The sequence below is a fragment of the Equus przewalskii genome, chromosome 26 (assembly GCF_037783145.1).
Source record: "Equus przewalskii isolate Varuska chromosome 26, EquPr2, whole genome shotgun sequence".
NCBI lineage: Eukaryota > Metazoa > Chordata > Mammalia > Perissodactyla > Equidae > Equus > Equus przewalskii.
In genome coordinates this window covers 28,399,583-28,425,897 of record NC_091856.1, presented here as the reverse complement: position 1 = coordinate 28,425,897, position 26,315 = coordinate 28,399,583, and the positions used below count along the sequence as shown (strand labels likewise).

The window sequence follows — 26,315 nt, the reverse complement described above, 5'->3', positions numbered from 1 at the left end:
TGTCCACACCCAGGATCCGAACTGGCAAACCCTGTGCCACCGAAGCAGGACATGCGAACTTAACCACTGTGCCACCGGGCCGGCCCCTGTGCTTGGAATATATTAGGGATACAGAAAAAGCAAGAATCTCTCCCTGCTACGTGGAGCATACAGTCTAGTAGAGGGAGATGATTAGCTAAGTGCAACAAAGTGTTGGAGGTACCAATGATAGCGATCCTGGAGGGTACAGAGGTTGTGCAGAGGTAGGCGTGCTTAGTTCTATTTGGGCTATCAGATTAGGCTTCAATCAGGAAGCGATCATGAGAGACCGGTCAATGTTTGCTAGGCTGGTAAAGTGGGAAGGGGTCTCCTAGGCAGAGGAACAGCATGAGCAAAGGCATGACAGTATAAAACCACCTGACAGGGTATGGGGTAAGTTTATGGCCCATATAGGACAGAAAGATTGGTTGGTTCTAGACTCAAGGGAAACCCTAGAGAGAGCTTTGGTCTATAAATGGATGCCGCTACCCTGTTGAGCAGAAGGGAGCTCTCTTCACATTCCTGTTAGTCCTCCCCTTGTGCATGTTGGAGAGATGAATGTACTTTGCTGGAGAGGAGCACAGGTTGCCCTCAGAGCTGGAGACCTGGACACTGCTGCTGCTGGGATTTAGGGAGAGTGTGCTATAGCCTTACTGAAGCATGTTACAAACTGCCAGGTACTACCAAGGGAGAGGCCTTGGTTAAATGGTTCTAAGAAGTTCTTCTCTCTACTTACAGGCCATCTATGCTTGGGGGAGAATGTTCCAAACAGAAATTGTACTTTTCTTAATGAATGGAAAAGTAGAGTCTTACTAATATCTTACCCAGACTTTTTCACTACTTTAGACTAAAAGTTTCTTTTGGTTTCCTAGGGCAAGTTGTGTATGTTTTCACTGAGATGATCATTGTGTTGTTACTTAGATCTTGGTGAAATAGTTGATTACCTAGTGACTAAAGCATTAAAGTGTTTTTAGATAGGCAGTATTAGGTGCTTTGATTTTTAATTTCATTTCAAAATTAAGGGGTTTTGAACAAAGGGTATACAGTTCTATGAATATAGATTTGTGTAACCACTGCTACAATCAAGATACAGAACAGTTTCATTAACTCTGCAAAACTCCCTCATGCTATTACTTTGTGGTTGTGCCCTCACCTTACTCCTAACCCCCTAGCAACCACTAATCTGTTCTCTGTTACTATAATTTTATCACTCCAACAGTTACATGAATGGGATCATACAGTATGTAACCTTTTGAAGCTGGCTTCTTTCACTCAGTATTATTGCCTTTGAGATTCATCCAAATTGTTACATGTATCAGTAGTTCATTCTTTTTTATTGATGAGTAGTATTCCTTTGTGTGTTTGTGATCCATTCACTTCTTGAAGGACATTTGAATTATTTCTAGTTTGGGGTGATTATGAATAGAGCTGTTATAAACATTCATGTACAAGTTTGTTTGTGAACCTAAGTTTTCATTTTTCTGTGGTAAAATACCTGAGTGGCCTTGACAAGTTATATGGTAAGTATATATTTAACTTTATAAGAACCTGCCAAAATGTTTTCCATAGTGGTTGTATCATTTTACATTCGCAGTTGCAATGTCTGAGAATTCTAGTTGCACTAGATTTTCACAATCACTTGGTATTGTCATTTTAAAATTTTAGCTAATCTAATATATAGTGGTATCTCATTTTTCTAATGACTAATGATGTTGAACATCTTTTCATGTGCTTCTTTGTCAGCCACATATCCTCATTAGTGAGGTGTCCAAGTCTTTTAATTTTTTAATTGGGATGTCTGCTTTTTTATTGTTGAATTTTGAGAGTTCTTTATGTATTCTGAATACAGGTCCTTTTTTGGATGAGTTTTCTTTACAAAAAGTTAAATGCCTGAAGATGGAAGGGGATACAATTTCTAGTTATTAAAGTGGTTTGTTTGTATTTCTAGGTAATTCTAAAATCATAGTTTATGCCTCAAACCTTTTAAAACTCTCAGCCTTTTTCTTTAATAGCCAAGCTGTGCTTTATGACACAGGGGGTTTCCTCATAATTCTGCACTGCCTTGTGGGATTTAGGGATGTTAAGCAATTGAATTGATGTATTGTGATTTAGCCCTCTGTAATCCTCTCCCTTGATACACATTGCTCTTTTGACAATGAGAACGGATTATTTCTTTTGTTTGGCTTAGTGAGTGGAGGAAGGGTAGAATTAGATGAGGTCAGAGAATTAAGCTAGGGCCTGATCATATAGGGCTCTATATAGGCCGTGGATTTTATGTCATGTGCAAGAGGAAATGATTAGAGTGTCTTGAGCAGAAGAATTTTTAGAGACCTCCCTGACTACTTTGTAGAATGGATTAGAAAATGGATTGTTGGGAGCCTATGAGAGGTAGGGAGACTATTAGTAGACTGAGTGGTCATCCAGGTGAGAGATGATGGTATCTTAAACTAGGGGTAGTAGTAGTAGAGATGGAGAGTAGATTTGAGATCTGTTTTGGAGGGAGAATTGATAGGGTTTGCTGATGATTTGGATGACGGAATATAAAAGAAAGTAAAGGAATTAAGTAATAACTCCTAGATTTGAGGCTTGGACAACTAATGGGTATCAGTTTCAGTTAGTAAGATAGGGAAGGTTACCCAAGAAATGTCTTGATATACAAGATAGAAGTAGAACATGGAATTTTATTTGACTTTGATAAGTTTGAGATGCCTGTTAGAAAGCCAAATAGAATGTTTTAAATACTCAGTTTAGATATAGAAGTCTGGAGATTTTTGGTTAAAATACACTTGGGGGAATTATCACAATATAGATGGAGGGCTGAAGTCATCTAAAGAGAGAATATTGGTAGACAAGAGGTTTAAGGATTGCATTGTGAAGCTATATAGGGATTCTGAGGGCTCATCTATATTCAGTTCTGATATTAAAATTCAGAAAGTTGCCTTGAACACCTTATCACTCATGATGATTCCACAGTATTCTCAATTTCTGCAAAGAGTCATCAATTTACTAGAATAGAAAGTTTGGTATGAACAGTCATGTGATCCAGAATAGCAGTCATTGAGTATTAGAGATATAGAGGTCATTTAAAGGTCAAATGAAATGCAGAGGCACCTTTAGTGTAGAAGTTAGCTGTGCAAACATGTGCAAGTTACTTTAATTCTCTGGACCTCAGTTTCTCCGTGTGTTAAGCGAGGATGAGGATCTAGTGTATGTATTTCTAAAACTGTCTCTGGCTCTGAAATTGAATGCATAATCCAGGACCAAATAATCAGAGAAGTCACAAGTGACTGAGATATGTAACAAACACATTAACCCTCAAAGTCGGTAATATCCTTATCAATGAAACCTTAAGTAGCAAAATCAACCTCTAATTGAGTGATGATGGAAGCACAAGATTTTAACAGGTGGAAGCTACACTAATGAAAGTCCCTGGGAGTCCCTTGGAATAAACCCAAAGACAATTTTGTGTATTCATACTTTCTTAAAGGAGATTTTGATAACTCTGGTTTAACTGTTTGGTGTAATTGCACTGGGTGTATTTTCACCTCTCTGATAGAGGCCTGTAAATTAAACTCAAATTCATGAAAAATACTTCTAAAAAGAGCTATGGCCCCTGGGTGGAGAAATAACAACAATAAAGTACAGCTGCGTTTGTTGATCCAATCTTCATTTCTAGTACTCTGCAATCCTTTAAATATTTTTCTCTCTTCATTCTCAAAACAGTCCTGTAAGATGAATAGTTTTATATTTATAGATGAGGAAACTAAAGCTCAGAGAGATTGCCGTACAGCTAAAATAGTGACTAGCTAGAATGCAAAGTTGGGGTTGCTTTTGCTTTTGAGTTTATAATCATAGTAAAAATAAAACAAATTAAAAAAACATAAAGGGCAGTTTACTGCAAAAGCTCAATAAACAAGTTTTTGGTTCTCTAACCAAAGCAGTAATCTCCAAAACTCTAGGTAGATAAGAAGATGAGCAAGGCTGCTAAGGAGACCCAGATACGTGAAGCTACTAAAAGAAGGTGCTTTTCTGTACCTGACAGGGAGGCAAACGCAGTAGGCCCCAGGCTTGCAAGAGTTAGAGGCTCACTCAGGTGAACTACCACCCTTCTTCATAGGCACCCCGAACTTGAGAATAAATGGGGAACTTTCTCATATATCCTTAGTTAGTCCTCACAGGTACTTTTCAGGGGGAATCACTGTCCTCATTTTACTGATGGGTATCCGGCAACAAAATGGTGATGATATGATAATAGTGATAAGAATAGCTCACATTTATTGAGCATTTACTATGTGCCAGGAACTTTACATGTATCAACTCTGTTCTTAGCACTGAGCACATTACATGTATTAACTCAATCATCACAGAAACCTTGTGATGTAAGTACTATTGTTATCCCCATTTTACAGATGAGGGAACTGAGGCAATATAACCATACATTTAATAAATGTAAAAGCTGAGGTTTGGATCCATACAGTTTGACTTCATAACTCATCCTCTTAATCATTATACATATAATGATTTCATAATATATGTAAGTTAGGTCTTTATGCTGTGTACCTTAAACTTACACAGTGCCCTATGTCAGTTATATCTCAATGAAACTGGGGGGAAATTATAAATATATAAACATAACTACAACATTAAAAATAAAATATTTTTGATATTAAAAAAATCACTATGCTTGCTTTTTTTTTTTTGATATATAGAGAAATGACCAGCCTGAGATCACATGTATAGCTTAATCTTCACAATTTTGCATAAAAGCTGAAAGTACAGATGTGAAATGTGGGTTATGAGCTTCCATTGATGACCCAAAGCTAGGAGGGAAAGCTTACATCATCTTAATAGGCAGGAGCATCAGGGTGACCCAGACAAGGCAATAAACAAAGTCTTGCAGTCTTTGGCATCAAGGCCCAGCTTACCGTTACAGGATGTGAATGAGGCAGCTTAGCAGCAAAACATGAAAAAAGACTGAGGGGCCGGCCTGGTGTCGCAGCACTTAAGTTCTCACGTTCTGCTTCGGCGGCCCAGGGTTCCCCAGTTTGGATCCCGGGTGCAGACATGGCACTGCTTGGCAAGCCACGCTGTGGTGGGCGTCCCACATGTAAAGTAGAGGAAGATGGGCACGGATGTTAGCTCAGAGCCAGTCTTCCTCCGCAAAAAAAGAGGAGAATTGGCAGCAGATGTTAGCTCAGGGCTGATCTTCCTCAAAAGAAAAAAATAAGACTGAGAGGTTTGAGTTACCGTAAACTCAAGTCTGGAATAATATTAATCTTTTATCTTTTATGCAGTCATATAATATATACTTTCACGAATACATTACACCTGCCATAAAGGTGATAGAGCCAATTTGCATTCATTAAAAACATAGTATACAAAAGGGAGTAGGGAGAATAGACCACGTCTCTGATCTGTGCTCATCAAGTCACACTAGATTCTGAGCATCATATTTTCATATGATCCTTACAAGCAGGAACATGTCTAGAGGGGAAGGCAGATGACAGGTGGTGTGATAAGGGGACTAAAAAATTATATACTATGTGAGTCACTTGTTGGAACTAGTGGTATTGAACTCCAAAGGCTGTTAAACTCTTGGTGGAAAAAGGGAGTGAGTAGGCTTATTCAGGTTGGGCAGTGTCTACAGGTTGAATTAAGACCAGTATGTTTTTATTATAGGGAGTCATATTTAAGCCTCAGGAGCCGTAGTGACTACTCTTAACCCTTATGGAGCCTTGTGGTGTAGCACCTCAGTTTCACTTCATCCCCAGCCCTCATCATCACCACATGGATGAGCATCCTCTGCATCTAGAACAAGGCCATTTCACTGGTCATGTTCATAGTTCCAGTCTTGTCAGAAACTAGCAATCCCTGTGTCCTCATTACAAAATTTTGGGAACAGAGAATTTCATTGAACAAACTTGGGCCAGTGTCTTTTTCCCCATTCAGTTAGCAGTAGCCAGTATCTATCCCTGCTATAGTCGACTTGGCTAGCAGTATAAATGTAGTGCCTCACAGGCAGGTTGGCTGTTCTCAAAGAAAAGACAACTGGTGTGAGGTGAGCAGACAGCCCAAAAGATATCTATTACAGAGTCTGCTCACTCACCATACACTGCTCTCTGGCAATCTCATGCATGCCTACAGGCTCCCTGCAAAAGACTCCCAAGTTAATCTAACTCCAGAATTGCATGTTTTAGCATTCACTGAGGACTCCCTCACCTCCCTCTGCCTCAGATACTGCACTCGGCACACCTAAAAGACATTTAAATACCTACAGCCAGCAAGCCTCTCTGCCTTTACTGTTCCCTCTGGCTGAAATTCTCTTTGACATACGTCTACTCTAAGGTCCAGTTCAGATGACACCTCTTCTAGATAATCTTTCCTTCTGCTTCCCCATAGCTCCAGAATCACTCACTTCTCTTGCCTACTATATCGTCTCTTTCTAATTTTGTGTTGACTGCTCTTTATTGAAGTTATGAGATTGATGTCTTATCTCCTGCGCTATTGTGAGCTGCATGAAGGGCACAGAGGAGCCCTCAAATATTTACTCAGTGGATAAACGTTGAGAGATGATTTGAAGCAAGAAGTAATAATTATTAAATAGTGAATCATTATCTACTTTATATTTCCAACTTCAAAAATATTTATTTGTTTAGAACTATAGTGCATGCGTCCAAGCTATCTATTAATGAAATATCTGTATATTTATATTTTTTTCAGAGACTTCTCAGACTTAATCAACTCTTTTTTTCCTAGATGAACAAGATAATCCTTAAAAGTTGCCAGTAACAATCCAAATAGGATAAACCATAGATTTCTAGGTTCTTTTCTCTAATTGGAAAATGTAAATTTGCATGAATATGAAAATATTTTCATCACAAATAGGAACTTGATTCCTAATTCACATTCCCACATGTAAGAGATAAGAAGGAGCTAGGGACAGTGGTCTGCATTGTTATTTTCTTGCCCCTACCTGTTGAGGGCAAGCATTTTCCCTGGATTCATTTCCTGTGACTTCAGCTAGTTGTAATTTGTGAAGCATTTCGTTTTTGTTTCTAGGCCTAAGCAGTTAATGGCAGTAATATTTTGTGTCTTTTTCCCATCTTTAATTCAAGGACCTGTAAGGATAACTACCAAACATTTAGTCCATACCAATCTTGTGAATTGCTCACTTATTTTCATTCAACTAGTGTTGTTTTTAGAAATGTCCACTGATGAACTCCAGGTGTGGTCTCTGGAAATGGATTTTTATAGTGGTATGAGCAGTGGAGGAGGAGGAGTATATGAGTAGAGGAGAAATCCTGTGATTTTTACTTATATCTTTTTAAATTCTATGTTTGCAAGTGAAATTTTGAGGATACCTATTCCCAATTTCAATTCTGCCAGACCACTTGAGGCCTTTGTTTCAGATGGTGGCAACCTATGAAGCTGAGTAGAGTCAGTACTTAGAATGTGCTCCTGAGCAGGGCGTTGGAACCAGTAATCCAGTTGAAACAGATCCCTTTTGTTTTAAATACCCTTTAGCCAAGCAAATTCCAGATTGCCTTAGTTGTCAGTATAATTTTGGTTGAGTGAGCAGCTATACTCTCCGTTTCCTAAATCTGGCCTTTATCACAGTCTGAAAAGCAGGTTTTGATAAAAATCAGTTTCCAAATGTAATTGCGTAACCTGAGCCCTTGGAATGGGTAAAATGCCCTTCTTGGGGTGGGGGAAGGCAACAGCAGGGCTGAGTGGAGGTATGAGAATATGAGGTGTTTCAGTGATAGGCTTTGGTCTGTATTTAACCAAATTAAAGTGGAACTGGTTGCTAATATGCAGGAACTTAGTGCTCACTCACAGGTTGGTGAGAATACATCTAGTTAGTTCTTTGTTTCCAAGATTTTGTTGTGACTCCTGTTGTTTCTTCGGTTTAAATAAAACAAAACAAAACAAAAAAAAATGGGGCCGGCACCTTGGCCCAGTGGTTAAGTTCATGTGCTCCACTTCAGCGGCCCAGAGTTTCGCTGGTTCGGATCCTGGGCGCAGACATGACACTGCTTATCAGGCCATGCTGAGGCGGCGTCCCACATAGCACAACCAGAGGCACTCACAACTAGGCTATACAACTATGTACTGGGGGGCTTTGGGGAGAAGAAGAAAAAAGCAGATTGGCAACAGATGTTAGCTCAGGTGCCAGTCTTTAAAAGAAAAGAAAAAGCCAGCAGCAGCACTGAGGTTCAATTTTGATACATACCATCCTTTTCTTCCTGCACCCCTCTCTCCTGGAGGTAGTTTGGTGTAATGGGAACTCTGTCTTTGGAAAAGTAGTAAGGTTGGAAGTCAGCACGGTCACTGACTCACTATTTGACTTTGGGCAAATTGCAAGTACTTCTCTTCTTAATAAAAATAAAACACGTAAGAAAAATTAAAATATTGAACTTTTAAAAATTTTCATGGAAGTTTTTATTTTGAAAGTATGTCTGGATTACAGTTAATTCTCTTAAAAAGCTTTGTTATGTTTATCTTCTTTAAATGCGTATGAATCTCTCCTAGTTAAATAAACATCTGCTTAAATCTGTTGCTTCTTCCTACAAAATGTTTCTCTGTCACTCTTTTTTTTTTAAAGATTTTTTTTTATTTTTTCCTTTTTCTCCCCAAAGCCCCCCAGTACATAGTTGTATATTCTTCGTTGTGGATCCTTCTAGTTGTGGCATGTGGGACGCTGCCTCAGCGTGGTCTGATGAGCAGTGCCATGTCCGCGCCCAGGATTCGAACTAACGAAACACTGGGCCACCTGCAGCGGAGCGCGCGAACTTAACCACTCGGCCACGGGGCCAGCCCCTCTCTGTCACTCTTGAATGGAGTGATACTACTCAATAAAATACTGCTTACTTTATTTCTTTACCTGTCACCTATTTTTAACTCAGTATGATTTTTGTTCTAAGTAGTTCACTGAAACTGTTCTCGGTAGTGACTTTTGAATTTTTTCTTATTCCTCACACTTTTTGACTGGTGTTGCATTTGACAATGCTCTCTTTTTTGCGAAATCCTTATCTTTCTCATAATCATGGGTTTATATTCCACCTATTTCTTCCTTGATCATGTCACCTCACTTTCCTTCCCTGACCTCTTACCTACCTTGCCCTCTCTCTGTCTCAGTTTTAACCTGCTCCTGCTTCTCCACACATCCCCTTCCTCCTTGGAGTTCTAATCTGTTGCCATAGCTTCAGCTCTTCCATATTTTGATGATTCCCAAATTCTTCATTCTACCCTTACCCATTGTCGCCTAAATAACTACCTTTGGAATATTTCTGCTTCATTCGCCCATCATCCTTTCTTAAACTAATGCCTTTGATTTTGTACCTCATTCAGCTTTTGCTTTCCTCTTTTCTATTAGTGATACCGCATTTCTCACAGCCACGTTGGTTGAGAACCTTGAGTTCATTTTTTGACACTTTCCTCTCCCTCCCTCTGGAATTGAGTCAGTTAACAAGCCCTCTCTAAGCTCCCTAAGCTTTCTTTTCACTTCCATTCAGCCAGTCTTTAACATTCCTGTTACCTAGATGCCCGTGTCATCCATCTTGTTGCAACCTGCACATCATTGTGAGATTAATATTCTTAAAATACTGCCTTGATCCAGACATAGTTCTATTTAAAGATCTCAGTAGCCTTTTATCAGTAGAATACAATCTATTGCAATCTATTCCAAACCAGTTTTCTAGACTTCTCTGGCCGTTCCACTATAAGATCTCTGTACTGAACTATAATATCCTATGCAGTTACTCACACACACCTTATATTTGTTTTCCTTCCTTTTACCATTGCTAGTATTTCCCTTTCCTAAAGTGCCCTGCTATCTTTCATTTTCAACCTTTTTATTTTAAAGATTTTATTTTTTTTCCTTTTTCTCCCCAAAGCCCCCCGGTACATAGTTGTATATTCTTCGTTGTGGGTCCTTTTAGTTGTGGCATGTGGGACGCTGCCTCAGCGTGGTTTGATGAGCAGTGCCGTGTCCGTGCCGAGGATTCGAACCAACGAAACACTGGGCCGCCTGCAGCGGAGTGCGCGAACTTAACCACTCGGCCACGGGGCCAGCCCCCATTTTCAACCTTTTTATTGTGAAATATAACACTTAGATAAAAGTACATAAAACACAGTTTTATAGCTTAATGAATTAATATAAAGTAAGCACCCCCAAGTCAAGAAGTAGAATGTTGCCAGGATCCAAAAGCTCCTTTCTACCCCAGTACTCTCCTCACTATATGTCTCTTTCCCCTCTGTGCCTGTTTTTTATTGTTCTTGTTTTAACTTACTTAATAAAAATAGAATCCTACAATATGTATCCTTTTTTTCTTTCTTTTATCCAATGTTGTTTGTACGAATCATCCATGTTGTTGCAGTAGTTCAAATATCTTTACTGCTGTATAGTATTCCATTGTATGAATTATACTGTTTATAGTTATGTTGATGAATATTTGGGTTATTTTTAATTTGGGGCTTTTACAAAGCGTGTTGATATGAACATCTTTGGATTTGTCTCCCAGTACACCTGCACATGCATTTCTGTTGGGTATACCTAGATATTTCTTCAACTTTGATAATGACACACTGTTTTCCCTAGACATTGTACCAATAAACACTTCTACCAAGGGTACGTACATGAAAGGTAGTTTTTCTAAACTGCCTCCCTAACTTGAAGTCTTTTTTTTTTTTTTAGCCATTTTAAGGAATATGTAATAGTGTATCATGGTTTTAATTTGCATGTCCTTGATTACTAATAGAATTGAACATGTTTTCATAAGTTTATTGATTATGCGGATATCCTCCTTTGTGAAATGCCTGTTCAAGTCTCTTACCTCGTTTTCTACTGGGTTCTTTTTTCTTATTGGTGTATAGACATTTTGTATATTTTGGATATGAGCTCTTTGTAGGTTGTATGTGTTCATATATCTTCTCCCACACTGTGGCTTGCTTGCCTTTTCACTTTCTTAAAGTTCTTTATTTTAATGTAGTCCAATTTTATTGTTTTCCTTTATAATTAGTGCTTTTCATGGCTTGTTTTAAAAATCCTTTCCTAACCCAAGATTATGAAGATATTATCTTCTTTATTATCTTCTGAAAGGCACATTATTTTCCTTTTGACATTTGGATTTTCAGTCTACTTGGAATTAAATATTTTGCATGATGTGAGGTAGGATCAAGTTTCTTTTTTTTTCCATATAGATATCTTATTGTCCCAGCACTGTCACCTTTATCAAAAATTAAATGTCCATATATACATGGTTATTTTGTAGGATTCTCCATCCAGTTCCTTTGGTCTATTTGTATATCCTTGAGCCAGTAAAACATATCTTAATTACTTTCGCTTTCAGTGAATACTGATACATGGTAATCATCTTCTTGTTTTTCTTAAGTATCTCTGCTATTTTTATTCTTTTGCGTTTCCAAATACATTTTAGAATCAGCTCAAGTTATGTACACATTCACACACACACATATACACACACACATACCCACAGAGTTAGGATTTTGAATGGGATTTTACCGAAATAGATCTTTACAGTAATAACTCTTCCAGTCTGTTAGCATGGTGTATCTCTCTGTTTACTTACGTCTTCCTCAATTTATCTTAGAAATATTTTATATTAAATAAGTGTATTATAGTTTCTTCATAGAGATCTTATATGTCTTTATTAGATTGCATCCTAGCTGTTTTATAATTCTTGCTGCTATTGTAAATGGGCATCTTTTAAAAATTTCATTTAAACGGGGGCTGGCCCTGTGGCCGAGTGGTTAAGTTTGCGCGCTCTGCTACAGGCGGACCAGTGTTTCGTTGGTTCGAATCATGGACGCAGACATGGCACTGCTCATCAGACCACGCTGAGGCAGTGTCCCACATACCACAACTAGAAGGACCCACAATGAAGAATATACAACTATGTACCAGAGGGGCTTTGGGGAGAAAAAGGAAAAAAGTAAAAAATCTTAAAAAAAAAAATTCATTTAAACGGAAATATGGTTAGTTTTTGTATATTTCTTATTTTATGGCACTGGCTAGAACCTCCAGGACAATGTTGATTGAAGGTGTTGATAATGGGCGATCCTTGTCTTACTTCCAATCTCATAAGAAAAGCTTTTTTTAAGCATTTCACCGTTACATTTCATTAGATAACTTTATCATATTACTTAAGTTTTTTTCCTATTCCTAGTTTGCTAAGAGTTGAATAATAATAATAATGTTCTATCAAAGCCTTTTCCTTTTTTTGTATTAAAGCACTATTTATTGCTTTTGTTTAAGATGGGTTTTTTAAATTTTTTATTTTATTTATTTATTTATTTATTTTTGAGGAAGATTAGCCCTGAGCTAACTGCTGCCAATCCTCTTTTCACTGCGGAAGACTGGCCCTGAGCTAACATCCATGCCCGTCTTCCTCTACTTTATACGTGGGGCACCTACCCCAGCATGGCCTGCCAAGCGGTGCCATGTCCGCACCTGGGATCTGAACCAGCGAACCCTGGGCTGCCGAAGTGGAACATGCACACTTAACTGCTGCGCCACTGGGCCGGCCCCAAGATGGCTTTTTTAAGAAACAAAATTCTTCCCAGGATGTTTCATAAAATTGCAAATTTTTATTAGGTTCTCATTTTACAGAAAACCTATCTTTATTTTTTTATTGCAGTAACATTGGATTATAGCATTATATAGCTTTCAGATGTGCATCGTAATATATTTTGAATTCTCTATAGATTACATCATGTTCACCACCCAAAAGCTAACTATAGTCGTCACCTCACATGTGAGCCTAATCACCCCCTTTGCCATCCCTCATACCCCCTTCCACCATGGTAACCGCCCGTCCAATCTCAGTTGGTATGTGTGTGTTTGTCATTGTTTTTATCTTCTACTTATGAGTGAGATCATATGGTATTTGACTTTATCCCTCGGACTTATTTCACTCAGCATAATATCCTCAGGGTCCATCCATGTTGTCACAAATGGCAAGATTTCATCATTTCTTATGCCTGAGTAGTATTCCATTGTGTATATATATACCACATCTTTATCTCTTTGTCCCTTGATGGGCACCTAGGTTGCTTCCAAGTCTTGGCTATTGTGAATAATGCTGCAATGAACATAGGGCTGCAAGTATCTTTATGCCTTTGTAAGAAAACCTATCTTTAATAACAACAGCACAACTAACATTTATTGTGTATTTACTGTATTAGTCATTGTATTAAACAGTATAATATACTGAGCAAGTTCTCAGATCGTGGTGCAAAATTGTCTGCTTAGAATCCTGGCTCTGCTGCCTACTAGCTATGGTGACCCTGGGTATAGTATTTCTTACTCTACATGTGCCTCAGTTTTTTCATCTGCAAAATGAAGATAATAGTAGTAATTACTACATAGAATGGTGAGGAATGAGTGAATTATTAGATGTGATACATATAGAAACAGAACTTGTTACTTAATAAGCACCAGGTACATGTTAGCTACTATTATGGTTTACCTATATCATTTATTCCTTAGTAACTCCATGTGGTGAGTACTATTGTTATCTCTATTTTACAATTGATAGTGAGACTTAGAGAACTGAGACATGTGCCCACAGTTACAAAGCTAGGAAGTAGCTGGAATTCATACCCAGTGTGTCCATCAATCCAGTGTATTTCAAACTTTTTACACTTCGACCCCTATAGTACATTGTGATTCCGTACTCCACCACACACGTACACACAGACACACAAATGCACACACTTTAATTGAAAGAAAGGTTTCGTAGTATTTTACCCTTACTACATGTAATTCACTTTGAAACTGTATTTTCTATTTCATTTCTTCTAAAAATGCTAGTCATGATGCTACAGATTATTATTTGTAATTTGGAAAACACTGCACTAAGCCATATAATTTATTCATTTATTGTTCAGTCATTCGTTTAACAAATTGAGCATCTTTTCTGTAGCAGTCATGGTGCCAGATGTTACTGTTAATGTCTTTAATTGAGACTTGATCTGTAATGTAACCTTAGTTAGGTGTAACTAAGGGGTCCTGTCACTCTTATAAAACAAGAATCTAGATAGCTTTGTTTTCATTTACTTACTGTTCCTGCTAAATGATGTAGAGATGGGAATATCCATTTATTTGAGCAGTCACATGTCAATGGTGCTCTAAAGAGACACCTGGCTCAAATTGTTATTAATCTTCTAAGCCAACCATATCAGCTGTTTTATTCATCATTTTCATTATTTGCTTTGAGTTTGAGATTTCTGCCTCTGAAAATTAATCTGTGTCCGTAGACACTCTAACTGAGTTCTGCATCTGCCCTTATCTATCTCAGCAGAACTGTTAAAATTTGAGGAAATGAAATTTAATATGATAATTCCTGTTACCTGCAGTAGAACAATTTCTGATTTAACAAAAAATAAGCTCATTCTCAAGGTTTGGAAGACTGTGGCAAACACAAGCATGTTACCTTTTTTCTAATAATGTTCATGTATAGGTACATTTATTTATCATGAATAAGCAGCAAGCTCCTTTTAGAACATTTTGCAGGAACAATATTGTGGGCAGATCATGACTCTTTTACATATAGAGGGTAGGACATAACCTGATATTATATCTGTGGATATTTCTGTATAACTCATCTTGATAGTCTTGCTGAAGCTTAGTAAACTATATTGGCTATTTTAGAAAGGAATGAGATTCTTTTCAGAGGTATCCCAAGTTGGAGAGAGGTTTCCAGATCCAAATTTAAGACATGACTTTATATGACATTGTTTCTTCTGCCTGTACCCTCCTCTACTTTCATTTGTCTGACTGGTAGTCATACTACAGAACTCACCTTCTCTAGGAAATCTGTCATTACCTTCCCCTGCCACCAGACAGACTGAATACTACTCCTCTGTGCTGGTGTAATTCTTTTACAAGTTTTTTAGGTTAAAAAAAAGAAAAAAGACAATTAAGCAACAGTATTGTCTAGTACTTTAGAGTTTGCAAAGCTATTTTATTCTGATACAGACCACAAGGAAGGTAAGGTTCCATGTCATTTATAGGTAATCTGTTAACTCATTGATTTCTCACAACAGTTCTTTGAAGAAGGTGATATTATCCACATATTATAGACTAGAAACTGAGGTACCACTGCAGAGCTTAAGAAACTTTCCAAAGTCACACAGGTAGCAAGTGACAGAGCCTAGGTTTGAACCCAAGGAATTTGACTCTAGAGTCCAAGTTCTTAATCTCTATGTTCTACTGCCTCTGCTCAAGAAATTTGTAGAGCTGACATCTTACAGCTGCATCTGCAGAGCTCTTTCCTTTCCATCTCTGGAGTTGAGACTTACCTTGCCATTGGACTTGGGATCAACTCTACCTCCCCACCCAAGCCTGTTCCCTTTACTGCCAGGCAGTTCTGTTCGCCTAATCCCAGTCTCCTCAGGTAAAGTTTAAAGTTCTTAAAACCTGTCTGAGTTTCCACCCTCCTCTCTTCTCTTACTCTTCGGGAGGGGAACAAGAGAGGAGGATTCTAATAGTTTTTACTGTAATGTTTGATTTTTTCCCTTTATTCATCAATTTTCAGAATAATGAATTGGTGTCCTAGCAACCTCCAGTAGTAACTGAGATTTTTCTTTTTAATATTATTATGAATGCATTGATTTTCATATTTGAAGTGTTTTAATTCATTTCCGTAGTTATTCTTTTTTTTTGAGGAAGATTAGCCCTGAGCTAACTGCTGCCATTCCTCCTCTTTTTGCTGAAGAAGACTGGCCCTGAGCTAACGTCTGTGCCCATCTTCCTCTACTTTGTATGTGGGTTGCCTACCACAGCATGGCGTGCCAAACGGTGCCATGTACACACCTGGGACCTGAACCGGCAAACCCCAGGCCGCTGAAGCGGAGCGTGCACACTTAACCGCTGTGGCGCTGGGCCAGCCCCTGTAATTATTCTTTTTGATGCATACATTGCTCCATTTCAGGCCAATGGGATGCTTTTTTATGTTGTTTCCTGTATCCTTTCGACATGATCCCATTATTAGTTTTGGGTGGCACAGCAAGACTCATGCTGTATATATTCTGCCTCAAACCTGGAATCAACCATTTCTCTAAGAAGTCCTGGCCCCTGTTCATAGGAAATGATATTTTTAAAGTTTTTAAAGCAGCAGTACTAGTACTTGATCTTCTCCTACTACTAGTACTTTACCTAGTACTCCAGATCAAGACAAACATTCAGTTTCTCTGGTAAATTAGTTAAGAGTCTTCTCTCTCTCACACTATTTTTTACCCATTGCTCCTTTTGTAGATAGCAAACTGCCTTGTTCAGAGTTCCAAATACCTATCATTTTTCAAACTCTCAGCTTTTCATCAACTCCTCTGTCTCTTATTTTACTGACTTATGAGCACTATACTTACTATGAGCCATAGTCTCCACTTTGAAGTACTTATTTGCCTGATTTTATTGCCGTTATATTGTAAGTAGAATGATACAGATTAAGAACATTGAATTAATAGATTAAGAGTGCTGAATTAGGAAGTGTTTTGAACATTTCCTTTGTGTTAGGCTTACCAGTCACAGAATGTAGATGTAATGAATCTGGAATTTCAGTGAGGCATGTGACACCGTTGTTTGTGATATCTTTATGTGTAAGAGAGAAATGCAGGCCAGACTAGAGTGTCTGGCCTAATTAAGAGACAAAACTAGTTGAACAACTATTTCAAAATGCTAATGGTTAAGTCAGATTGGAGAAGGGGCTCCAACAGCTTGCCTGAAGGCCACATTCTGTTTAATATTGTTTTAAGGATGGAAATGAAAATAATCGAATATTGACCATGCATGGAGAAAACAAGGTGGCGAGAGAAATAACTAACATACTTGGTAGCAGGACTGGATCCCCAAAGATTTGAATAAATCAGAATGACGTATAGAACTTATTATATAAAGATAGCAAGGACGAATATCATGTCCTACCCTTGGGTTCAACATTCACCTCCCCAAGAATGGAATAAGAAAGACCTGGGTTAATGGTGTATGTGATAAATACTTCGGGTTTTAGATATCTGTGAACTAGATAGGAATAAAATGTAGGGGGAATTAGAAATATGGCAGTCTTAGAATTGGAGGGTCTTGAATTCTAATTTCACTTCCACTCCTGACTGGCTATGTAACCAAGATTAAATTTCTTTGCCTCTTTAAGCTTGAGTTGTCCCATTATAAAATGTATAGCATTTTTATAGCATCAGTAATTATAAAATACCATGTTTTTACTGGTGTTGATAGCTGCAGAAACATATAAGCAAAGATAATTGAATCTTAAATTATATTAAGAAAAACACACCGCTTAGTTCTGGATACTTTGTTTTAAAGAGATTTTAATACTATATAATTCATTAAGAATAAGAAATGGGAGAAGAAAAAATTCACAGTTGGGAACCCCATTTATCGTTAAATCTCTGAGTGGTTGGTGTATGAACTAGGTTGGATTATACATTTATTTTTTACCCATGAGCACATAACTCAGGGCAATGGGGAAAGCTTCAGGTCAACAGAGTTTGGCTCAGTGTAAAGAAAAGCTTTTGAACCATTAAAACTATCTAAAATGGAATGAATGGAATGAAGTACCTTATTGAGTCACTAGAGATGTGCAAGTAGAGTGTGGGGCAACCTCATGTCTTGGAATATTTAGAGGGAACTCATGCCTCAGGTAAAGGATCTGTTCAAGGCAATGTCTTAAGGCACTTTCTAACTCTAAGACTCCAGGTTCTGTAATATGGGGACAGTGATACCTTTCGTAGTTATTGTGATGAATAAATAAAACTACATGTAAAAACTTCTTGAACGTTGCATGGTACACAGTTGGTACACACTGAACGTTGTTTGTTGTATCTGTAAGATAAGACTAATCCTTGTCCTGGCCTGGTGCAAATGAGATAATGGACATAAACATGCATTGAATACTTTTCAAGTCTTTTATAAGAATAGGAGGTGCAGAAATCTATATCTGACATCTGGCTGGGCACCATTAGGTCCATTTTCCTTCAGTTTGTTTGTTTACGAAGGGAGACGTTGGCTTTTTAGCTTTTGGGGGTTTTTTGTCCAAGTAGGGAAGGGCCTGACTTACCTGTGAATAGAATGGGTAGATTTGCCTTTCTGTGGCCACAGAATATGATGGTTAGTTGTATAGAGTTTAGGGGTTCCAGCTGTAGCTCCCTTTCTTACTAGCTGAATGACTGTTGGAAAGTGATTATCACCTCATGAGCTTCAGTTTCCTCATATGTAAAATAAGGGTACCTCATTTAGGTTTGTTGTGATGATTCAGCACAATAATGTATGTTAAGTGGTTAGCATGGAGCCTGGCACCCAAGTGCTCAGTTAGCAGTAGCTTCTCCTGTTACTATGATCTTTCTCCACGTGCTACGAGAGAAGTTTGCCAAATGCTTCTTGGAAGGGCTACAAGCTTCATCAGGAGAGGGCCTTTCTCTTGTAGCTTTGAAAAACTTCCTTCTGAATTAATTCGTGGTCTGTGGCATAGACCAGTGCTGTTTATAGAAACAGAACGTGGCAATAAGAATAGATATGGCCAGACCAAGAACCAGTCATAAGACTCCAGGGGAATCTAGTCTCTTCGTGCCCATCAGTGGAGAAATATTCCCCTTTTGTCTTTAATCTTGGTGTGGCCTTTTTAACTCTCACGAAAAAAAACAAGCAGTATTAAAGACGTGAGCAGATTCCTAACAGGTCTGTATTTGATTGTTGTTCACTGGGTCCTTTGTTCTGGATTCAGAAGCTGCAGAGGATGCCATATGAATGCTTTATGAAGAGGTTATTGAACTCCATTTCTGATATTGGCAGATTAGGGTCAGCCACTTCCTAAATGGACAAGTTACTTAACTTTTTTTTGAGATCTCCATTTTCTCACTTACAAAATGGTGATAACAGTGGTACCCACCTTTGGGATTATGAGAATTACACAACACAACCAAACCAAAAGCACAGTGCCTAGTTATGGTAGGTACTCAGTGAAATCATATCCATGAAGAAAGGAAGGGTGTGATTCTTGTAGATATTGATTATAACTATTTTTAAGTTTCCTCTAGTAGAGTGCTGGTTTATATTTTAATGTGTATAAATATAATAGCACATTCAAGGTTATAATTTAAAATGAGAAAATTTAGGTTCCTCTGTAACCAATCATGATTTCCCAACAGTGTTCCACGCTCTATTTCCAAGCCCTTTGAGCAGCTCAAGCCTAGCACTCTGGGAATCCCAAATCACACATAGTGCTATTGTTGTGCCATTCATTTTGCCTATTTGATTTTTTCTAGTATAGTTTTTGTTTTGTTCCTTTTTTTTTTTTTTTGAGGAAGATCAGCCCTGAGCTAACATCTGCCAGTCCTCCTCTTTTTGCTGAGGAAGACTAGCCCTGAGCTAACATTCGCGCCCATCTTCCTCTACTTTATTTGTGGGACGCCTACCACAGCGTGGCTTGATAAGCGGTGCCATGTCCACACCTGGGATCCGAACCGGCGGACCTCAGGCCACCAAAGCGGAATGTGTGCACTTAATCTCTGTGCCAGCAGGCCGGCCCCCTGTAGTGTAGTTTTTTAATTTGCTGCTGTAACTTTGTTCTAATGTTTACCTTGAGCTCCTTTGCATTTTGAAAAGGAAAAGGAATGCTTTATTACACCGGAGCCATTTTTATAGGGTATCTTAGCCATATTTCTTTTAGTTAGAAATAACAGAAACTCATTTAAGTTAAGAAAGAAAAAAAAGATTGTATTACAAGAACATGAGAGCGTCAATTTGTCACAGTTTGTCAGTTTTCCCACAGTTGGGAAGTGCTTCCAAGCCTTAGAAAGGCTTAGAAAGGTCTGTAACTAGAGACTGTAGAGTCCTCAAGAACCTAGGCAATTCCTCCTTCAATATCTGTCTTTCTCTGTTTCCCTAGCTGTGTGGTTTCATATCTCTGCTTCTCTCTGCATACCTGCTATTTGCTGTGTGACTTTGGGCAACAGTCTTAATAAATGTTTCCCAGTATGAAAAAAATATATATGTGTTAGTTTCCTGTGCTGCTGTTGAAAATTACCACAAACTGGGTGGCTTAAAACAACAGAAATTACTCTTTCACAGTTCTCAAAGTCCAAAAGCATTGGATTGGATTGGATTGAAAGTGTGGTCAGAGCCGTCCTTCTTCCAGTGGCTCCAGGGGAGAATCCGTTCCTTGCCTCTTCCAGCTTGTAGTGGCTGCTGGTATTCCTTGGCTTATGGCCAACTTCTGCCTCTGTCTTCACATTACCTTCACTGTGTTTTTGTGTGTATGTGTTTGTGTGTTCTCCTCTTCTGTCTATATCACATGTCCCTCTGCTTCTCTTATAAAGACATGTGTAATCGCAAGTAGGCCCCACCCTTATAGTCCAGAAAAATCTCCCCAACTCAAGACCCTTAATTTGATCATATCCGCAAAAAGACCCTTTTCCTTACAAGATAACATTTATAGGTTTCAGGGAGTAGGACCTGATAATCTTTTGGTGGCTATTATCCAGCCTACTACAAATGGAGTCATAAAGACATATCTCAAAGTTGGCATATAATAAAGGCTCCATAAATGCTGTAGGCTTCTTCCTTCTCTGCATCTCTCATACATATTCTACCATGCCCCTCCTTTAACATTGCCTTCAAATGCTTTTCTTTTTGATGAATGTCACTATCATATTATTGTGGATCTGTTAGGATATAATGATAAAAATAATAGCTATCATTTATTAAATGTCTTGTAGCCCAAGCACTGTGCTGAGTACTTTAACCATGGTATATAGGTACCATTATAATCCCCATTTTACAGATGAGAGAAACTAGACTCTCATAGGTGAGTAACTTAATTTTCCCAGTTTCATCCAGCTCTAGTAGGTGTCAGAATTGGGGTTTAAATAAGGATCTCTCTAATTCTAAGGGCTGTGTTCTTAATCATTATACCTTACCTGTTACTCAGGAGTAAGGTTCACGTCTCTGTTTTCCTCCCTTAGCCTCTAGTCAAAACCTTTCCTGGAGATTTCTTGCACCTGCTAGCAAGGTATGACATCACAGTTCACCAGGGCACTTTTTCTTTGGCAGTTGCTTAGTCCTGAGTGAGTAGGAATTTGAGGGAAGAGGAAGTGGAGAGCTATATTCCAGCCTGAATTTCCTCTTTGACGAGCTTGTTTGTTGCTAGGCAGTGAGTTCCTTGACTATGCAGATCATGATGATTTATTACTGAATACCTAGTACCTACCACAGGGCCTGGACACAGAGTTCTGATCAAATGTAAGCTTCACTCCACCAGGGACTTGTATTCACTGTTGTACCCCTGCCTTACAACAGTGCCTAGAGGAGAATAGTTGCTCAATATATGTCTGTTGGATGGATGGATGGATGGATGGATGGATGGCTCAGCCGGGCATGGTTAAAGCTTCTTCACTTGTTAACAATTACAACTACCATTTTTGGGGAATAAACCATGCGCTGGGCACTTACATACATTGTAATCCTTACCACCTTCCTACAGGGTAGAATTGATGAGTTGTGGCTGAAGAAGGTAAGGAGAAGGAGGAATCAAAGATATCTCACGGATTTTTGACTTGGATACTGGTCCAAGTGATGATGAAACTCAGGGGTAGGAGCATGAGTTCTTTTTTAGATAGACTGTTTGTGTTTGTGGTATCTGCAGGTAGATACAGGGGTCTGTTCCTACGACAAGGGCTCTAAAGATGCCCCCTGTTTGCCACTTAACCTGGAGAAGGTGATGTTCTTGATCTACCCAGAACAAACTTGCTTGTTTTAGAACTGCAGGCTTAACGCTGTTATTTCCTCTGTATTCTAACTTGAATATATTCAGTTTCTGTTCCAGATGATCGAGCTGAACAACGAACCTGTCTCATTTGTGGGGACCGCGCCACAGGCTTGCACTATGGAATCATCTCCTGTGAGGGCTGCAAAGGATTTTTCAAGCGGAGCATTTGCAACAAGCGGGTATATCGGTGCAGCCGTGACAAGAACTGTGTCATGTCTCGGAAGCAGAGGAACAGATGCCAGTACTGTCGCCTGCTCAAGTGCCTCCAGATGGGGATGAACCGGAAGGGTGAGTGGTGATTATGACTCTACTATCTACCCTTTATCCATCACTTTACCTATAGTGTCAACTATTAAGCCTTGGAGTTAATCATTTCCCAAGCCTGCACTATATGCCAGGCCTTGTATTCTGTACTCATAACCCAAAAATGAATCTGGCACAGTTCCTGCCTACAGGGATCTCCCAGACCAGGTGGGGAGAAAGACTGGTGAGATGTTAAGGATTCTGTGAGAATGAATGCACAGGCTCTAAGTGGCAAGATCTCAATTAACAATCAAGGCCTAAATGGGATTAATATTCTATAAGAGATGGGAAGGATCTGAAGGAGGAGAGAGAAAGTAATGGCACAGATGGGAAGATGTGGGAAAAACTTACTTGATAGGAGTTGGTGACATACTGGGTATTGGGCAGCACCAGAAGTTGAAGTTGAAGGTTTGGATTAATAGTAATGGCCCTACCAGGAAAAAAGTCAGGCTAGAAGACTAGGTGGAGGAAGATGTTAGCCTTGGCAAGGCTGAGATTGAGCTACCTAAGCAGGACACACACAGATGTCTACCAAGGAAGTTGGATATATAGGATTGTTACTGAGGTGAAAAGTCCTATCTGCAAGTAGAAGTTTGTGGAGCTGTTGGCATAGCAGTGGTAAAGTTTGTTAGTGGGTAGAAATCGCCCAAAGAGAAAACTTGGACACAGAAGAGAAGAGAGCCAATGTCAGAACTCTAGTAATATTCTCATGGAGGGTGGAGAGTAGTGCAATGTAGTTCAGTAGAAAGAATAGAGGCTCTGGAGGCAGAGGTTGGTGACAGACTAGCTCTGTGACCTTGGGCAGTGCGCTTTATGTCTCGGATGCTCAATTATCTCGCCTTTAAAATGGTATGATAATACTTACCTTTCAGAGTTCTCCAGAGGATTAAACACGACATTGTCTATAAAATATCCAACGAGGTATTAGAGGTTCGTAGTAGTAGTGTGCGGGGTAGGGGTTAATTAGATTTAGTGAACTGTTCAAATTGTTTTTGTAGCATTAACGAAGGCAGACATCCAGATATACTGCAGACTGGTATTTTTGTGTGTGGGATAAGAAGAATCTTTTGAAAACTTGCCCATTATGAAGAAAGGTAAGAGAGATAAGAAGGGCATTTAGATAAATTTAGGTCATTTATAATTTATTTATAATACTAATATTTATTGAGCACTATGTGTACCAGAAACTCTCATGCACTTATCTATGCATTATTTATGCAACTTATCTGTGCAACTCCTATGCATTCTATGTGTTATTTCTATGCATTATCTTATTGAAGACACATAACAACTCTATTATTAACTATTACCCTCAGCTTATAGATGCAGCTTAGGGAGGTAAAATGACTTAACAGTAGTTAGTTTAGTGGTAGTTATCTTGACAGTTAATAGTTATTAAATTGTAATTTGTTGTTAAGCAGAGCTTGTAAGCTTGTACCTAACCACATGGATAATATGCTGCTCCACATGTCTACCATATGGCATAGCTATTTGCATGTTGGAATGCCCTATGTCTACTGGATGATAAACTCCTATAATGGGGCATTTAAACTGTTACCAGCTTTGTCCCCTGTCTATGTTTCTAACCTCATCTTCTGTCCAGAACTTACTTACTATGCCCCAAGCGTGACTTGCGCTGTCCTGCCTGTGCTCAGGTTCTTTCCTCTACCTAGAAATCCTCTCCCTTCCCCACTATCAGTTTCCTCTTACAGAAATCTTTCCCAGCCACCAATACCAAACAAGTATTGTCTTGAAGAAAGAGTCTGTGGTCATCCTCCCACCTTCATCTGATTTGGTTTTGGTCTCCAGTTTTGTCATCTCCTTTTGTTGCTCTCACTGTGAGTATTTTATCAAAGCATATTTATGAGTTGCCTTCTTGACTACTCTCTCTGATGAATTATCCTGCTTATTCAGTTGGAGTATGAGATTCTGAGGCTTTCAGCCAAACTTGCCTATTTCAGGGGAGAAGCTTAATGTCATAACCTCTCTTACTATAGCCAGGAGAAGATGACACAGTGGAGTGTGAGGGATGGGGAGCTGCCTTCCTAGGTCATTTTGCATGCAGAGCAGGCAGGCTGTTGCCTGGTGAAGGCTACCTCTTAGAGAGAACCCTGCCACCTCCTGGTTGGTGCTGAAAAAGCAGAATTAAATCTGCAGTTGCCATTGGAGTATTTTTGGGGTGAAGGAACTGTTTTGTATGGAATCATGGTATTTGACACATAATTTTAAGAATTTGTCAAAGCCTATAGAACTATACACCACAAAAGAAGTGAATTTTACTTAATTTTTAAAAAACCAACCAGTATGTGGGGGGAAAAGATAGAATTCAGACCGTGACAAATGAATTGATATTACAAATAAATCACAGAGCCACACTAAAGGGAATGGGGAAGAAAGGAGTTGACCTTAAAAAACAGTGTTTTGACTATATACTGTAAGGCTGAAGACAAAAAGAACTGTACATAAACAAAGTATTCTAGTTTGTAAATTTGTTTCTCTCAAGGTTATGGGTTAGGAATTCTGTCACTATTTTATTTGCGTACTAGGATTGAACAGACAACTAAATATGTGGTAGATAATGAGAGTCAGGTTTCCCATATCAGAGAAAGAAGTTATAAATCAGGAAAGGAGAAGGCTAGAACGAAACCTCTGGTACAAGATTAGAATAAGAGGTATCAATATGGACTCATGTTTATATAGATAGATAAAAGATATGGATGTGTGTAGATACATGAGTAGGTATACATACATATGTTTTCTAGGTCTAGTCATTGGGAGGGGCTAGAAGCAGTGACACCCCAATGGCAACAAGCACACCTAGCGCCCAGATCTTGGTTTCTAAATATCAGTAAAAGGAATCAGGACTCTGTGGAGAACTGATTGATTCACGGGCTGAGGCAGGGAAAATATAAGATGAGAGAGGAGCATCTTGTGGTGCCAGAAAGTTAGAATGTACTATATTAAAAAAAGAAAGAAAGAAAGAAAGAAAGGGGTGGGGAGAGGAAGCATATCAAAAGGGCACAGAAGCCAACCTGAAAGAGCTCCAGTGGCCAAAGTTGGAACAACTTGGGCAACAAAGTAACTATGTATAGGTTATAATCCAAAGAATAAAATATCCATGAGTTCATACAGATAGAACTAACTGAATAAATAAACAGAGGAGTGGGGGCCAGCCTGGTGGCGCAGTGGTTAAGTTCATACATTCCGCTTCAGCAGCCTGGGGTTCGCTGGTTCGGATCCTGGATGCAGACCTGCGCACTGCTTGTCAAACCATGCTGTGGCAGGTGTCTCACATGTAAAGCAGAGGAAGATGGGCAGAGACGTTAGCTCAGGGCCAGTCTTCCTCAGCAAAAAGAGGAGCATTGGCAGCAGATGTTAGCTCAGGGCTATTCTTCTTCTTCTTCAAAAAAAATAATAATAATAAACAAACAGAGGAGTGACAGTTCTTCCTAATAGAAGAATTCTAATTAATAAATATAGAAGGAAGGAGGGAAATAGAAAATCACCGTTAGAACGCCACAGTAATAATTACTGCAGGTAAGATCCACTGATGGATGCTGAAATAAGAGAGCATAGGTTTAAAAAGGGACAGAATATTTGCATAGTCTCAGAATATTTAATAATTACAAAGGAAAAAATATTAAGCTTCAATGGAGAGTTCTGACAGATACCACTTTAGCCAAGCAATCAAGGTTAACATCACCAGTGTGTTTACACTGACGTCATGTACCCTCGATATTATACACTAAGAAGAGCACACATCTACATCTACACATTTACATACACACGGATGGATTCAGTCCCAGTCTAATCATGAGAAAACAGACAAGCCCAAATTGAGAGACATTCTTCAAAATAACTGGCATTCTACAAAATGCTCTTCAAAAGTGTCAAGGTCATGAAAGACAAGGAAGGGCTAAGAAACTGTCGCAGCTTGGAGGAGACTACAGAGACACGACAACTACATGCAATATAGGATCCTAGACTGGATTCTGGAATGGAAAAATGGCATCAGTGGAACTGCAGAAATCTGAATGAAGTCTGTACTTTGGTTAATAGTATTGTCCCAAAGTTAATTTCTTAGTTTTAATGAATAGTCTGTGGTTATGTAAGACATTAACAGAAGAGAAAGCTGGGTGTAGAGTTTATGGGAATTCTCTACTATTTTTGCAACTCTTCAAGTCAAAATTTAAA

The 26,315-nt window shown here is 38.8% G+C and overlaps 1 protein-coding gene across 7 annotated transcripts in view; it reads left to right on the top strand.

The window, feature by feature from the left end:
- Nucleotides 1–26,315, top strand: part of NR6A1 (nuclear receptor subfamily 6 group A member 1) — a 215,044-nt gene that overhangs the window by 164,471 nt on the left and 24,258 nt on the right. For 6 of the 7 annotated variants that reach the window (XM_070596444.1, XM_070596445.1, XM_070596443.1 and 3 more), the window contains one exon: nt 21,864–22,106. In XM_070596444.1, the coding sequence (XP_070452545.1) occupies nt 21,864–22,106 (243 nt within the window). Of the gene's footprint in view, nt 1–21,863; nt 22,107–23,119; nt 23,216–23,833; nt 23,960–26,315 lie in introns of those variants that run through there. The other variant, XM_070596447.1, reaches the window with a different exon arrangement.